Source organism: Podarcis liolepis (assembly GCF_965112155.1).
Source record: "Podarcis liolepis genome assembly, chromosome: 16".
NCBI classification, from domain to species: Eukaryota; Metazoa; Chordata; class Lepidosauria; order Squamata; family Lacertidae; genus Podarcis; species Podarcis liolepis.
The window spans coordinates 37,072,918-37,089,082 of record NC_139567.1 but is presented as its reverse complement, the minus strand read 5'-3'; the positions used below and the strand labels follow the sequence as shown (position 1 = coordinate 37,089,082).

The 16,165-nt window shown below is 46.0% G+C and overlaps 2 protein-coding genes across 9 annotated transcripts in view; one reads left to right on the top strand and one right to left on the bottom strand.

Annotated features, from left to right (window-relative positions):
* The window catches only part of EVI2A (ecotropic viral integration site 2A), a 259,488-nt gene that overhangs the window by 56,917 nt on the left and 186,406 nt on the right, over positions 1 to 16,165 (top strand). The gene's annotated exons all lie outside the window — the stretch shown is intronic.
* NF1 (neurofibromin 1) overlaps positions 1 to 16,165 on the bottom strand; it is a 162,502-nt gene that overhangs the window by 103,840 nt on the left and 42,497 nt on the right. For 3 of the 4 annotated variants that reach the window (XM_083479515.1, XM_083479516.1, XM_083479518.1), the window contains 10 exons: positions 15,246 to 15,385; positions 13,683 to 13,805; positions 12,116 to 12,199; positions 11,182 to 11,298; positions 10,329 to 10,510; positions 10,029 to 10,240; positions 9,361 to 9,522; positions 8,640 to 8,743; positions 7,351 to 7,486; positions 2,197 to 2,259 (listed from right to left, as the gene is read on the bottom strand). In XM_083479515.1, the coding sequence (XP_083335641.1) occupies positions 2,197 to 2,259; positions 7,351 to 7,486; positions 8,640 to 8,743; positions 9,361 to 9,522; positions 10,029 to 10,240; positions 10,329 to 10,510; positions 11,182 to 11,298; positions 12,116 to 12,199; positions 13,683 to 13,805; positions 15,246 to 15,385 (1,323 nt within the window). The remainder of the gene's footprint in view (positions 1 to 2,196; positions 2,260 to 7,350; positions 7,487 to 8,639; positions 8,744 to 9,360; positions 9,523 to 10,028; positions 10,241 to 10,328; positions 10,511 to 11,181; positions 11,299 to 12,115; positions 12,200 to 13,682; positions 13,806 to 15,245; positions 15,386 to 16,165) is intronic. The other variant, XM_083479517.1, reaches the window with a different exon arrangement.

The window sequence follows — 16,165 nt, the reverse complement described above, 5'->3', positions numbered from 1 at the left end:
TTAAATTGTTCATATGCTTTTCTGCCTGTAATCTTTGAACGTTCTGGTTTAGATGTAACAGGGCTACCCTAACAAACCACAATTTGCTGGAGCGTGAATGAGTACGACCTCTTGGAGCTCGCCAAAGATTGGATCACAGTTCACAATACTGATTTCTAGGTAGCTCATCCTGGGGTGGGTGGCGAGGAGGATCAGAATCATGCTGGCCCCTACGCGCACACACACAATGCTCATCTGCAAAGGGTCTTGGATGTGAAACCCCAAATCTGCCATCCAACACAAGGACATTAGGCAAACTCAAGAGGGAAGGTGAGCAGGCCAAGCCAGCTGCAATCACAGTTCCCCAGCGCATAATAATAACAAACACATTCATATCCATACATATCCCGCTTTCGTCCTACGATGAGACTCAAGGAGGAATACCTGAGTGTTGCCCAGTCTCCCACTGAGGCACTGGCGAGGCCCAGAACTGCTGAGGTTCAGCAAGGCTACTGAACACACACACAGGCCAATTCATGCCAATTCGTAGAATAAGCAAAGCCAAGATAAATTGGCTATACAACACTAGACATTAACAATTGCAGGACACTTGGAATTTCAATGACTAATTTAACTCAGAACACTGTGTTGTTCTTTAAAGGGAAGGACAAAAGAACTGGCATGAGATCCTTAAAATGGATACTGGTTTCTAAGAACTGGGTATTTTTCCAAAAGCTGTTCGTATTAGCAACTTGCAGATGGTAGCTGCTGGGTCCCAAATCCCACATATACCAGACTGCCAATCCAGCATTTTATATAGATAGTCTCCTGGAGTGGCACTTGGATTAGTGGTTTATGAGAAGGGTGGCTGCAGAGGGAACAATGCCTCAAGACATGGCAGGTGTCTTCGAGCAAGTTGTGTGAATGGCTGCAGCCACAGAACATGTCAGGACAGGCCGAGAGAGTTGGGCCAGTGCCCATTTCATCTCTGAGACGGGCAGGAGCACCCAGGAACACCCCCCCTCCGGAGAAATCCAATTGGAGTAAGAGCCCTGAAGTTCTGTCATTGTGCAGCGGGCAAGATTAGAAGAGAAGAAGCACATCCATGGAGGAAAACACAAATTCAACTTCCACCCTCATAGCAAGTCGAAGTAAACAATCTGCTCCCATCTTGTGGACCAGTCAACACCACCCATTTTTTTAAAAAAAGAAGTTCTAACTGAACAGAAGGTCACCCGAAGAGATTTGTCCTCTGCAAGGTAGGCAAAAGGCCAAATGTCATTAAGCATCAGGACAGTCTTGTGTGTTAAAAACAAAAACATGAGCAAAGTAGATAAAATACTGAACCCTCTATCCGTGTGCCCCCCCCCCATAGTAGCATTTTGGTTAGGAAACACTTTTGGAAAGTCCGACACAAAGGACACCCAGCACCTTTCGTTAAGGTTCCCGGGTTCACTTCTCTTTCACACTTTGGAGGGAAAGTTAGAAAGTAAGGCCAATCCATTTGTGTACACGTATTTTACTCCACCCTAACCTGGTATAGGTGAACAGCTGAAATATTTAGAGTATGTTATTGGGCATTTTCCCCATCCCGGCCAGTTTTGGAAGTTGTTTTCATAAAAAGAGGGTTGCCAAGGGCATACACTTAACTCAGCCCACCATGCATATAGTAATTGAACGAAGAGCCTCATGCATCTTGCAAACCACATCTACTTCCTTGCTTGCTGTTGCTCATACTTTAATGCTACCTACCAACTGGTGTTGTTTCCAGTTCTCATCAGAAAGGTCCACCTGAGGAATGCCTTCTATTTTTCCCTGGAGGTCCCTGCAAATACCAGTGCACACATATGCCTCGCCCTTATTTTCTGACTTTCCCCTTCTTATTTAGCATTGCAAGTGACGACAAAGAGAGGTTCATCAGAATGATGGTGCAGAGCTGCAGAGGTTCCCTTCCGAAATTGAAAGAGGCACATTCAAGATTTATTTTTATTTTTTTCGTAAAAAAACAACAACAGATGTGACTTCAAAGTCCAGTGTTAATTGAAATGAAAGCTCTTTGGTGCCAGAATTAGTAGAATGATTTTTACAATGAAAGTCAAGTAGAGGCTTGAAAGTGGAGAGCTTTTGGAACAGAGAGAGCAAAATAACAGAAATCAAGAAAAGGGGTGTTCTGTGTGCTTTGAAAGAAATGGCTAATAAAACTTCTCCAAAACTTACTGATTTTTTGTTTTCCTTTTTTTCTTTTACGGTAGCTTTATTCAGGAGAGAGTGGCAAGTTGCCTACAGAACAGAGATGAGCACAAACAAGTCACAGCACCAACCACATACACAGCAACAAAAGAAACCCCCAATGTCCACCGGTACACAAAATTACACGATCAAATGTAACAAAAACAGAACAGAAAATGAAATTACACACTCATGTTGGATGGAGTTTGTGTTTCATGTGGGTGACCACAATTTGTCCACAAATACGAAAGCAAGCAAATGTCGGGTTCCAATCATTTCTACTATTTCTGGCTAGGTTGAGAATTTTTAAAGAGTATTTATTTGCTAATCTGTTGTGTGTTATTGCATGTATTGTCCAGAATATAAGCTTTGAGAGGGTCCAAATCAATTCTTCCCAGTCCCGAAGTTAGATGCATAATCAGCATTGTACCAGAACTTGTAAATGGTTTTTTAAAAAAATCAACACCAAGCCCATATATGAACTTTTTTTTTTTAAGTATACCATGTAGAATATGACACCAAAGATAAAAATATTCAGGTCCCCATTCTTGCAAAGGATTGAAGTAGTGCTTCTTTTCTCCCCGCTACCCACACAAAACCTTTTGCAATGCACAGAGGGAAACTTCGCAACCTTATTTGACCAGTTCAGGCTTTAGAAGAAATATGTGCATCTGCTTCAGCTGAGTAAATATTTGGCAACTGTGGCAGGTCAGCTTCTCCCAATCCACTCATGCATTGGGCACAGGCTAAACACCCTTATCCAGCAATGCTTGCAGGATATTCCAGGTCACCTGTTACCCCAAGAACTGCAGCTGTATAATTCATTCTATCCTTACCCCACACATGACTCTGTGACATGGTGCACCTGCTGCCTAGCAGGCAAAGCAAATGAAACATTAATGATTAAACTCTCTGCCCTTTTAGAAACCAAGCAAAGTATTCTCGAGGTATTTACTAGTCCCTCATGACAAAATTGGTCTGGAAGGTCTGGGTCCCTGGGATTGGTCTCTTATTCACATGGGGGGGGGGGAGAGATAAGCAAACCTATGCATTACTAGAATAATAATTAATTACTTATACCATGCCCATCGGACTGGGTCACCCCACCCACTCTGGGCATCTTCCAATATAATATAAAAATACAGGTTGCATGTAATTTAGTTAGGTAGCCTTTGTTGTTTAAAAAAATGCTTCTATTTGCATACATTGACAATGATTTATGTACAGCATTTAGAGATTTTTTAAAATATTAAGCAGTGTGGGTGTATATACACGCTCCCCAACTCCAGAGATAAGGGAACAATTGTGTTCCCCTTCCCACAATCTCTCAGAGCTTGGGATCCAAGACTCGCGCAATGGACTGGTAAGCCTATTGAGACAAAGTGCCAAGCCAGCCACAGGAAACAATCTGTTTTCTCCCACCAGAGGCTGGAACATACATGTTTCAAGTTAGCAGCCACCCAGTGAGATCAGAAGCCCAACCAGCTTCTGGTAGGAATCGGCTGCAATTAAGGAAGGCCCACACAGGCTAGCCTCTCCCCACCCACATGCAGAACTGAGTTGTCAGAGGAAGTTGCATCAGGGGTTCCTCCTATCCAAGAGGAATAGGGCAGGAACAACTTGTAAGGGTTAACCAGTGGTGGCCAAACTTGGCCCTCCAGCTGTTTTGGGACTACAACTCCCATCATCCCTAGCTAGCAGGACCAGTGGTCAGGGATGATGGGAACTGTAGTCCCAAAACAGCTGGAGGGCCAAGTTTGGCCACCACTGGGTCAAGCAGATGGCATATCTGGGGCAGAGGGTGGGGTGGGGGTGGAGAGGAAACCCGGCCTCAGGGTAATGCACGTCCTTGCCTTAAAACTGACACACAGATCTTCACCGCTTTTCATCTAGAATAGCAAATGCAGCCCAGTTAACAGAGTCATGCTCATCAGAGCTTGCTCTTGGCCCTCGCTTTGGCAGTTCTCCCCTATTTCCATGCATGCGTGCACTTGGGAGAAACGTAGGGGGATGAGTGGCTGGGAAGAGAAGACTGTGGACCTCACCCTGATGGCTTGGATCCTCCCAATCATGAGCTGGAGCATAATTTCCTGCCTAGGATGCCTCCAATTCCATCAGTTAGGCAGAGGAAACTGCAAATCCCCTTCCCCCCAGAAGAAAATGATGCTTTAGTGCATGTTCAGCAGCATCTAGGTTTTAAAGATGATGCCTAGAGGCCTCTTTGGGTCTCTGGTCAACCCCCCACATTATCAGCTCCCCCTTTACACAAGAGCAAGTTTTCTGGGGGGAGGGGAACAGAACAACTGGCGGGGAAGGCTGGCAGCAAATTTAACACAAGCCAGGCCCAAACCTCAGTATGAACGGATTCAGAATGTGCTCAGTCACTACCGATAAAGTTATTTACAACACCAGGTATCACACATCCCACAATGCAACCTTTAGGGAAAATATTGTTTATGCCTCGTGAGGATGTAAGTAAGTAGATAATCGATCCATTAAATAAGGGAGAAACTGAATCATCTTCACAGCAGTTCTCTAACAGCCTCTCCCCAATGGAGAAGTAACCTTGAATGCTTAATACGTTCCATAGCATCTCAAACTTTACAGTCACTACACCATAAACTCCATTAACAAAATTCATTGCACGCTCATAGATTTGGCTGCAGGTCTGCATCTGAAACAGAAGCTGCAGACTCAGCTATTGTCCTGCACACTGTTCTATTGGGGGCTGGACAGAACCGGTTTTTACTTGGCAAAGGAGAGCACCTACGTTCTATACCCAAAGAACGAGACTAGCAAGCAAGGGCATTTGGTCCAAGTTCCCTTCCGTTACTTTGCAAGGCCCACATGTGACACGTCTCCAGTAAACAAGAGGTGTGGACATAATCACAGAACGCTCTTCCCTAACCCTGGGAATTTCATGCTGAGTGACAGTGAGAAGCAGTCACACCTATTTCCCCACTCAGTTAGTTGTCATTTCCAGAGGGAAAGCTCTTGGGAAGGATTTCACCATGATCCTTCTCGAAAAGGAGCTTCATTCCTCCTGAGCAGCTTTAATGTAAAGAACAGGGATACAAACATCAATCTCATTTCATTGCTGTCCCTACAGAATTGGCTTCTCAGTTGGACGGGAAGAGGAGCAAGTTAACTAATATTGCTGATACTGCAAAGCTTTGGGGAAAGAGAACAGATGGTAAGAGAGGAAGATGTTTGGAGGCAAACCGATTATTCCTGCCCAGCAAAGCAGAAAGGACTATGTTGCTTCAAACGGACCTCCATCTTCTTTTATGATCCTTCCTGCCATCTCTCCTATGCAGAAACTCAACAGCTGCTTGCAGGAGTGAGGAATACCAGGCCCAGGGACTGAATGCATCCCTTCAGGCGCTTGGGACTCTCCCTAGGCCACACATGCCCTCCCTCACCAGCTTTGCCCCACGCCCTTAAGTGTGACCTTGAACTGTGATACAATGCTTCTTGCTTGCTCATAGCTGGAATGCAGGCTACTGTGCAAAAGGCAAGAGCCACCATCTCCTGCTCCACCCACTTTTGCCTCTGGCCCCACCCACCACTGGCACATGTCCCCAGAAAAAGGCTCCCTACCCACTCAGTTCAAAATCCAGATTTACTCCTTTATCAAGCCTGCTTCTCTTCCTTCCTCTTTGTCAGGGCTCCACCCAGTTCAGAAATATTGTGTGTTGCTGCCTGAAACAGGACTGCTTTAGAATGCACAACTAAATTCACCACCCAAAGGGAGGGGGAAGAAACCTAAACCCTCCTTGCATTGAACAACTCACCTGCTTGCTCTAGGTAACCAGGAATTCCATGCAGGTGAGTGTATGAGCTGGCAGAGAAGAGATGGGATCCCTTCATTTCTCCTCTGCCAGTTTTCTTGGTTTCTACACTGGTCATAGAAGATGGAAAGCTCTCTCTCTCTCTCTCTCCTCTATCACACTGTTTGGTAAAAGAACATTTTTTTTAACCACCCTGCCTAGCGTCTAGCATTTCAGCCAGCATAGTAAAAGAGGTCTGTATCCATCTAGTTCCTACTCGGAGGAGGCCGATTGAAATAAATGTGCCTAAGTTAGCATCCATTTATTTCAATGGATCTAGGACTAGCACTGGATGCAACTTAGCAGGCAAGTATTTTAATTTTTATATTTGCAAGCTACTAAAAAAGTTTAGAGTTTATTATCAGGGCCATTGTAGCCTACCAGGGCCATTGTAGTCTACCTGTTTTTTCCTTGAACTACTGCTTTTAGACGTGCAAGAAGGTTTTCATGTAGAGCATGACACACACACACACACACACACACACACACATCTGCATCCCCAAATGGGCAGTCCCAGGAGAATAAAGAGAATCTCATGAATGTGCAAGCTCATCTCTCAAGCGTATAACTAGCCTTTCAAGTACAGACAGCGGACACAACTCATGTGCCCTGTACAGTGCATATAACAGCACACAGGCAGAACTCTGTAAATCACTGCAACAGTAGGTGATGCATCAAAACCTCAGCAAAGGCAAAAGGTTGGCCCTGGTAACAACCAAGGTGTAATTTATTGTGCATGAATTTCCCTAGTTCCGCAGAAGCAAACACAACAAAAGCAAGATTTCAAAAATAAATAAATCAGCAGCAGTGCCCTTGGAGGGTGATCTGAAATGGTTTAAAAGGCTCTTTCTTGTTGAATCAAGGCCAGGGAGCCCATCAGCCCTCAGCCCTGTCAGTCAATAACCTGGGGAAGAAACACAGACCACACAGAATTGCATTGATCAGACAGACAGGCAAAGAATTGGAGGAGAAGAGAGAGTGGCTCACATCTCTCTGAGCCAGTTGCCCATTTTCTTCTATAAGGAGGCTTCCTTCAACCACCGAGAATGCCTCTTTAACTTTTCCCCAGGCAATAGGCCCAATGCAGGCTGCAACAGAAGGGACCCTCACCTTCATGGCACAGATAGGGGGAAGAAGCGCTTCTCCAGAGGTGGCTGGACTCCCAACTCCCATCAGCCCTATCCAGCTTGATGGCAGTCAGTGATGATGGGAATTGTAGTCCAACAATGTCTGGAGGGGCACAGCCTCTCCACCCTTTCCCCAACACTGTCCAACGAAATGTACAACCTAGTGTTGCCAGATTCAGGCATACCTGATAGAGACAATGGCACACGCTTCGAAGCTGAGGTGGAAACTCTGCAGAGGAGTTGATAATGGCATGGAAGAATTTCTCTGTCATCTGGAGAAGGCTCCGCTGGTTATCGTCAAGGCTTTCAGCGGATTCCAACCTGTAAGACAGGCCTGTCAAGGCTTTGCCAGGCTCCCTAACTTTATTGGTGCTGCTAACACCAAGGCTGCAGGTTCGATCCCCGTATGGGACAGTTGCATATTCCTGCACTGCAGGCGGGTTGGACTAGATGGTCCTCTGGGTGCCTTCCAACTCTGCAGTTCTATGATTTCTCCAGCACAAACTACAGCTTTGTTTCCTTCTGCCTATCGCTAGCTACAATGCCGGAGAGCTTCCAAGCAGCAGATGGGATTGGTCTGTAAGTTTATCCCCCAAGCCTGGCATCTGGATGGCATCAAAATGCAGAAAGGGCTGCTTCTGTGGGCTGGCCTCCTTAGCATCAGCCAGCTTTAGTCTGAGACTATCTGCAGATTTCTTGCCCCCTCCTGTCTGCAGTGAAAAGCCTGGAGCTTGGTCTTCATAACACACAGAGAGCAACATATCCCTACTTCTACTGCACCAGATTTTAATTGTAATCTACTATGGCAGCCAAGCTAAAAAGCAGAACACAAATAAAATAAACGAGCCCTGAACAATGGTAATGTCATATCAGTCATGCACAGCTGGCCATTATCTGAGGATTCAGATTTGTAACTTGAAGGCAGGTTATGATCGATTAATGAGACGAGAGATGGTAGCAAGAGAGTTGGCGGTGTTCCCTGCTGATCCGGAAGCAGGGGAAAGCATCCAGCGAGCTCCAAATCTACCCAAAGGGAAGCCAGAATGGGCGCTGTGACTACAATATGCCAGCTGTGACTCTCGACCTCTCCCTATAAGGCAGGGGCAGCCAACATGGTGTCTGCCAGCTATTGCTAGGCTACAATTCCCATTATCCCTGACCACTGGCCACGCTAGTGGGGGCTGATGGGAGTTGCAGTCCAACAACACCTTGGAGGCTCTCACATTGTCTGCCTTTGGTACGAGGCAGCTGTGGGGAACCTTTTTCCCTCCAGGTGTTGCTGAATGTGAAGCATCGCTCAGGGCCACTCTGCTGCACCCTACATTCCTTGCTTAGAGTTGGGATCAGGGCCTCAAGCAACGGGGCTTGCCGGTGGAGGGTGGCTGGGCTGCAGTGTGTTAAGGGGAAAGCAGGCAGAATATTGCAGACTTCCTCCTCCTCCCTCTGCTTCCTTCCCACCCACCCGGATTCAAACCTTGTAGGGTCCACCTCAAAGCTGACGTGCTGCCATTCATTTGATGTAATTACTGCCCTTAATAAAGGCTCCAAAAGCTTCTGGAGGTAGGTTGCCCCATAAACCTGCAAGAGAGAGAATAATCCGGTTGGCGATTTCAAATTTGTGCGTTAAAAAAAAAAAAGAGCAGCGTTGTGCATTTTTGTGCTGTCGCTGCTTTAAGAAGTCAGTAAGACTTCAGAGAGTCAATGAAAATGGCATCTCTATCATGTTCAGGCATTGCAATATTTTGCTTTGTATTTTGCCTAGCTCCACGCCACGGACAGCTCTCTGCCAACTAAGGATCACACTTCATGCATCTAATGAAGCGGACTCTAGCTCATAAAGGTTTATGCCATAATGCTGTAGCCTGCTTGGAATATGCACTTATTTGTTTTTTTAAAAAAAGTTAAATGTGCTGCCCTAGTAAAATCAGGACACGGTTTAAACTAATCCCACGTTTTAGAGTTGATGGCTTTAAAAATGAATTAACCAAGTAACCACTTTGCTGGATTACAGCTATGGAATTTAAGACACAGTCTGCACTGAAGTGATTTTAATCTGACAAAACAGCACAACTGCAATGGTGCACCTAGACGCCGAAAATCTTTTGAATCCATCTGATTTGGTGTTCTGGGTGAGCCTTCTGCCCCATCCCTCTCTCTCTCTGTGCCTCTTTTGAATTTATTAAGATCAAACGTACCTTAAAACAGAACGTCATTATTTTGCTAGCCAGACTGTTTCCCCTGAAGAGCGTCTGCATCGAGTCTGCCAGCTCAACCTCTTTAGAAAACATGTTCCAAAGCAGCTGGTAGAGCAAGTGTCTGGAGTCAAAGAGGGTGACCAGGACACGAGCCAGTTCATCCTTCCAAAAACAAAACACATAAAACCCAGTCCTAAGTATTATTCTCTATGTGGCAAACAAGAACAATGCCAGGTCAGGATGGTGGGTTCCCATCTCCAATTAAAAAGGATATAAGGAAACAGTGCCTGGAAAAAGCTTTCTATGGAAAGCTGCTGCCAGTCCGAGTGGGTGCTACCAGGCTAGAAGGACTAACAGTCTGACTCGGGAAAGGCAGCTTCCTACATTCAGAAGTAGAAATATATTCTATCAGTAAATCATCTTGTGAAGCTCTGATGGCAATAAACTCCAGTTTAAACTGTACAATATTCCCTGTGTGCACCTCATTCTATTATTTTGCATCTCCAGTGCAGCCTGAAAAGAAGCAAGTAATTTTAATCAGCAACAATACATTTCATATCAGTGGCCACAAACAAGCCTTGAGGGTTGACAACACGACCTGCTGAGTTGCTCGCACCCAGCACTCACCAATGCTAAAGAACATTCATGAATAACCAAAAGCATCTTACCCACTGTGAACAAGGCACTACGTTCGCCAAAGCCATAGCAATGGGCAGCTCTCCTTGGTCACCCATCATGGTGACCAACTCCACCAATCTCTCGAACCGGTCTGCCAAGACAGTTTCTGCCAGGGTATCAAACTCTGTGCCCTGCTGCAGAATTTTGGTGAGGACCTCCATGAACGTCGCTCTTGTCTGAAGATCTTTGTGATAGCCCAACCCTGCCAGCAGACAACAGAAATGTTTAGACGATGAAGCCCTGCACTTTGCTGCGCTTCACACAGCTACAATGAAGTTCCCCTGTTTTACCTATTGAGTGCATAAGGCCACTATCCACGTTTGCGTTGAGCAAGTTTGACATGGCCAGGACTGTGCAGTGTCGTAACGAAGCCAGCCTTCGGGACATCCCTCGTTTTCTGCCGCCTGTTTGCGCGCTTTCGTCTTCGACTTCGCTGCAGTCATTGAGGAGGTTCATAAACAGGGTAAAGTACCTAAAAGCGAGACACAGTGGCTTGCATCTCTCTGGAGAAACAGTCCCCCTGCCCTAATATGAGGACTCCATCTCTCCTACAGAAAACCAACATTTCCCAAAAGGGTACGTGTCTAGGCACTATGCCCCATTTACAGAACTCTGACCCCAAGGAATTCACCTGGCTTCAATCTCATCACTTTCTGGAACAAGGAAAAGCCCATTGTAGTTTCCCCAAGTCTTTTAACCTTATATTTGGCCCTTCTGTTGTCATTTTAATTGCTCTCCCTCCTATGTATTTTATTGTTTTACTGGGAAGCCACTCTGAAAATAGTTATCACTGAAGAGTAGCCAGTGAACCAGCCAAAGCTGGAAACAGGAACTTCTACCCAGCAAGGCCACTTGGGCCATCTACAACAATGTTGGATCTAGGATTAACCCCCAAGCTACGAATGTGCTCCCATTGGAGTGCAACACCATCCAGAACAGGCTGATGTCCTACTTCCTGGATTTGAGAAGTTGGACCACATAACAGCTCTGTCCTTTCAGGATTCAGTTATGCTTGTATGTCCTACAGACTAAAACCTGCTGCCCTTCCACAAGGCTGGTGTGTCAGCAATGCCCAAGTGGTAATAAAATTCTAGCTGTTTTAGTCAACCGGGTACTAAATAAAATAAGGTAAAGGGCCTTTACTTAAGGAACAACTGGGATTTAGCTTCCATCAATTCAACTCCATCTCCTTCTTCAGGCTGTAACGGAAGTCCCGCAAGAAGAGACACCACAGCTTCCATGCTTGCTTGGTCCAAATCTCTGAACAAAGCAGGAAATAGACCATTGTTAGAATGGGGAATGTGCAACCCCCTTCACACATTCTGAAAATGGGCCAGAACTTTGCTCCTGCCCTTTGCCGTGCTACACAGAAACAACTGGCCACATCTTCCCCATTGTGCCTGGTTTTTTTTATTTAAATGTTTCATAATCTGCCCTTGACACAAGCCACAGGACAGTTTACAAGGCAAATAGATAAGAACACGCAAAAACACCACAATCCTTTGAAAACACATAATAAATCACCGAGTAACAATTACTAATAGCAGAAGCGGTAGCAATCGGACCTCTCCTCTGAACACTCACTGAAAAAGATGCTTCTTAACCAACAGCCTAAAACTACAGAGACACAGCCAGGCAGGGAGTTGTGTCTATGAGAAGCCATCACCCAAAAAGACCCTTTCCTCACACAACTATCTCATAATGAGGCAGGACCACCAGGAGGTCAGTATGGAAGAACCTGGGACTCCCAAGTGCATACTTGCTCATGTGTTTGTTTGTTGTCTCCTCTGCTTATTTACACAGGCCACTAGAAATGGGAAGGCTGGACCCACAGCCTAGGCCAAGTGATGCAAACACTCATGTAATTCAATATGCAGGTGTTATGATCTTGGATCAGCTCTTTCTTTCTTTCTTTCTCCCCCCCCCCCCAATAGTGAGTGGAAAATGGACTCCTATACAGCAGCTAGTTCCCACTTGCTATTAACAAAGCACCCATCAAAAAGAAATCTCTGTTGTCCTGTTTCTGCAAGAGATAAGCATTGTGAGATTCTGAAGTGGCCTCTTAAGCCTCTCTCACCTTGTCAGACACTTCACATCCTCATCTGTTGCCTGGTTGGATGTTCCCATAACCCAATCTGTCAGATATTCCACCATCTTGTTCCTAAAATTGCATATTACAGAAGATTCAAAAAACAAAGTTCTACTAAATTAAAACAAAAACATGGCAGTGTATTTTTAAAATGCTAAAAAGATACCTTCCACCAAACATCTACACACACAGAGCTCAACCCAAAGCCACCTCTTGATTTGTCACTTCGTCACTAGCTGAACACCTCTCAGTTCCCATCGTATGACTCTTTGTTTGCTGTGTTTGAACTACTATATAAGCTTTTGTTTTGAAGTTCCTCGGGGTAGACCTTCTCAACTGGCACAGAGTTGAGTGAGCTCTGTTCTATTGCAACAGCTATAATAAACGCTGGCTCTCTAAACTGCTTGTAAGCCGCTCTGAGCCCGGCCTTGGCTGCGGAGGGCGGGGTATAAATAAAAATTATTATTATTATTATTATTATTATTATTATTATTATTATTATTATTATTATTATTATATCTGGATGCTGGACTTGAAAATAGTGTCCTTGGTTCTGTGGTTTATTCAAAAGGTGGTTGTTCTTCACCTGGGTAATGAACAGGTGTAGAGGCGAATTCTTACCACAGGAAGATTTAGGCTCAAGCGTTCCTCATATCGTTTTGAGTGATTGTGCAAAGTGGTCCAAGTGGCAGAAACTAGAATGGCTGCAGGCACTAATAGCAAAGGTATTCTTGTATTGTGGCTACTAAAGAGCCATCCAAAAAATGATAGATGAGAACGGTCTTGTGTTCAGATGAAAAATGTCTTAATTCCCCCCCCCCCCCTGACCTGGCATTCTTGAGCCATGTAGGCAGTTGGATCTAGTCATCCTTTCAATTTCCCACAATGCCTCTGACCTAGTGTTGCTCTGGAGCCCACAAAGCATATCTATCACCATCACTACCTGGATCTCCATTACCAAAGCCAAGTAATCCTGCCAAAGCCCGCTGACGGAGAGGAAACTTTGCCCAGAGGATACTTTGCCCAGGACCCACTCAAACCTGGAGCCAACCTCACCTTGATTTCGGCTTTAAATATATATAGCATGGGTAGCCAAACTAAGGCCTAGAGGCCAGATCCAGCTCAATCGCCTTCTAAATCTGGCCTCTGGACGGTCCAGGAATTAGCGTGTTTTACATGAGTAGAATGTGTCTTTTTATTTAAAATGCACTTCTGGGTTATTTGTAGAGCCTGCCTGGTGTTTTTACATGAGTGGAATGTGTGCTTTTATTTAAAATGCATCTCTGGGTTATTTGTGGGGCATAGGAATTCGTTCATTCCCCCCCCCCCAATATAGTCCAGCCCCCCACAAGGTCTGAGGGACAGTGGAACGGCCCACAGCTGAAAAAGTTTGCTGACCCCTGATATATAGCCATCAGACAGACAAACAGACACAGACATAACTAGGTATAGGGATAATAATTGTGGCAAGAAACAGTCCACCTCAATCAACTATTTCCAAGAAAAACAGGAAAATTGGCACATGATTCTTCACTTAGGCAACACCAACCCTCACCTGAATTTCATCTCTTGACAGAAGGAAAGATCATCACGCCTCTCCATCATTACCTTCACAAGCTGACAGAGTTTAGTTTTTATCTGAATAGCGTGGACCAGATTCCCCAGGACGCGCACATATCTGTGAAAAAACAGGCCCAAGCCTGAGTTTAGGTTAATCCTCCTTCTAAGGACTCGAGCATCTGGGGGGCACCTTCAAAGCAAATACATGTCAAAACAACAACAACAACAGTCTGAGAGGTATTTTTCTGATAAACACACAGGCCTCTATTAAATGCTGGGAGTGAGCTATCTTACTACGATTGTAAAAATATAGGCCATAGAGCACGATGACAAAAAAGAAAAAGAGAGTCAAGACTTACCGTATTTTTCGCCCTATAGGATGCACTTTTTCCCCTCCAAAAATGAAGGGGAAATGTGTGTGCGTCCTATGGGGCGAATGCAGGCTTTCACTGAAGCCTGGAGAGCGAGAGGGGTCAGTGCGCACCGACCCCTCTCGCTCTCCAGGCTTCAGGAGAGCCCCACCGCCAGACCCACAAGCTCGGGGGATAGCGGGGAGGCGCAGCGCGCCTTTCCCGCTGTCCCCCGACTTGGTTGGAAGGCTGGCGGGGGGGGGGGAGAAGCCTGCTCCTCCCCGTCGCCAGCCCCGCAAACTCGGGGGACAGCGGGAGGCGCAGCGCGCCTTTCCCGCTGTCCCCCGACTTGGTTAGAAGGCTGGCGGGGGGAGAAGCCTGCTCCTCCCCGTCGCCAGCCCCGTAAATTTGGGAGACAGCGGGAGGCGCAGCGCGCCTTTCCCGCTGTCCACCAACTTGGTTAGAAGGCTGGCGGAGGGCTTCCCCCTCCTCTAGCCCCGCAAGCTCCCAGAGCCATGCGAAAGCTGCACGCAGCTTCGGCATCGCTCTGGGTCCTGTTCTGGGGGCCCCGCGCCTGGGGGGAGGGGGAAATAATTTTTTCCCCCTTTATTCCCCCCCCCCAAAAAATCTAGGTGCGTCCTATGGGCCGGTGCGTCCTATAGGGCGAAAAATACGGTACTTAAAATGGTACCTGAACTAGGTGGTGTCAGGTGAGGAATTCAGCCTGGGGGAGGAATGCAGGAATCTCAACTGCAGCATTCATGACAGAGGGCCATCCAACCTCTGCTTAGAAACCTCCAAGGAAGGAGAGCCCACAACCTCCCAAAGGAGTCCAGAGAACCAGTACATCAGGGTGGGCCACCTGTAGTCCTCCAAAGGTTTTTAGACTACAATTCCCATCATCCCTGATCCATTGGCCATGCCGGCTGGCAGGCAGCTGATGGAAGCGGGAGTCCAATAGTGAGGGAGGGAGGGGTTTACAGGAGTCCTAGTCCTGCCCCTCACCATTTCAATCTCCTGTAGGCAACTAGTAAGTATAGGCTAACTTTTTAAAGTGGTTTTAAACTGCTTTAAATATTGTGTAATACTGTATTTTAATAGCTATGTCGTGTTTCAATTGTTGGAAGCCATTCTGGGACCTTAGGGTAAAGGGCTGGTAACATAATGTAGCAGTAACTGCAGTGGTATTAACAGTAACAACAACTTGCCTGACAAGGTTCAGCATCATGGTCTCAATACTGGCTTGTCCCAGGTGTTCTGAACTCCCTTCTGTATGATTATCAAGCAGGTTCTTCATAATTGCAATGGTCTGCTCCACAAACTGGGTGTTGCTGTCATTCAACAAGACCTGTAACAGAAGCAAACTGTGCTGTAGTTTGAGTTTTCTGGCCGGCATGCCAACGAAACTCATAAGCCTAGATTAAAATTGTAATACCCAGTGGTGCTAAACCAAGCTGAGTTCATAGACTGAAAGGGACACAAGTATAATTATTCGCTTAATGACCTCTATATCTGTGATGAGAAACAGGCACGCAAATTTGCTACCTCTGGCTGCCTCTGAAAGAAGACATGTTCCGCACTGAATTGGGGAAATCCCTCCTACAGCTTCCCAGTGGCTGCTAAAAAGCCCTGAAGGGGAAGGCAGGAGGCAAGGAGGAGGAGGAGGAGGAGTTTGGATTTGATATCCCGCCTTTCACTCCCTTTAAGGAGTCTCAAAGCGGCTAACATTCTCCTTTCCCTTCTTTCCCCACAACAAACACTCTGTGAGGTGAGTGGAGCTGAGAGACTTCAGAGAAGTGTGACTGGCCCAAGGTCACCCAGCAGCTGCATGTGGAGGAGCGGAGACGCGAACCCGGTTCCCCAGATTACGAGGCTACTGCTCTTAACCACTACACCACACTGGCAAGGAGAAGGTTCTGGGACTACCAACAGCCTAAGGAAATTCTGTTGTATTCTTTTATCTTTTCACGCTACAAAAGTACTAAATAAAAACATGGCCTTGAGCGCATTGGCAGAATGGTGGTACAGAAATGCAATCAAACCTATTGCTGGGAGGGGCTAATAACAGGCACTGTGCACATCTGTGAATACCCCTGAGCTATTGACATTTGGCTAGTCTCACTAAAAT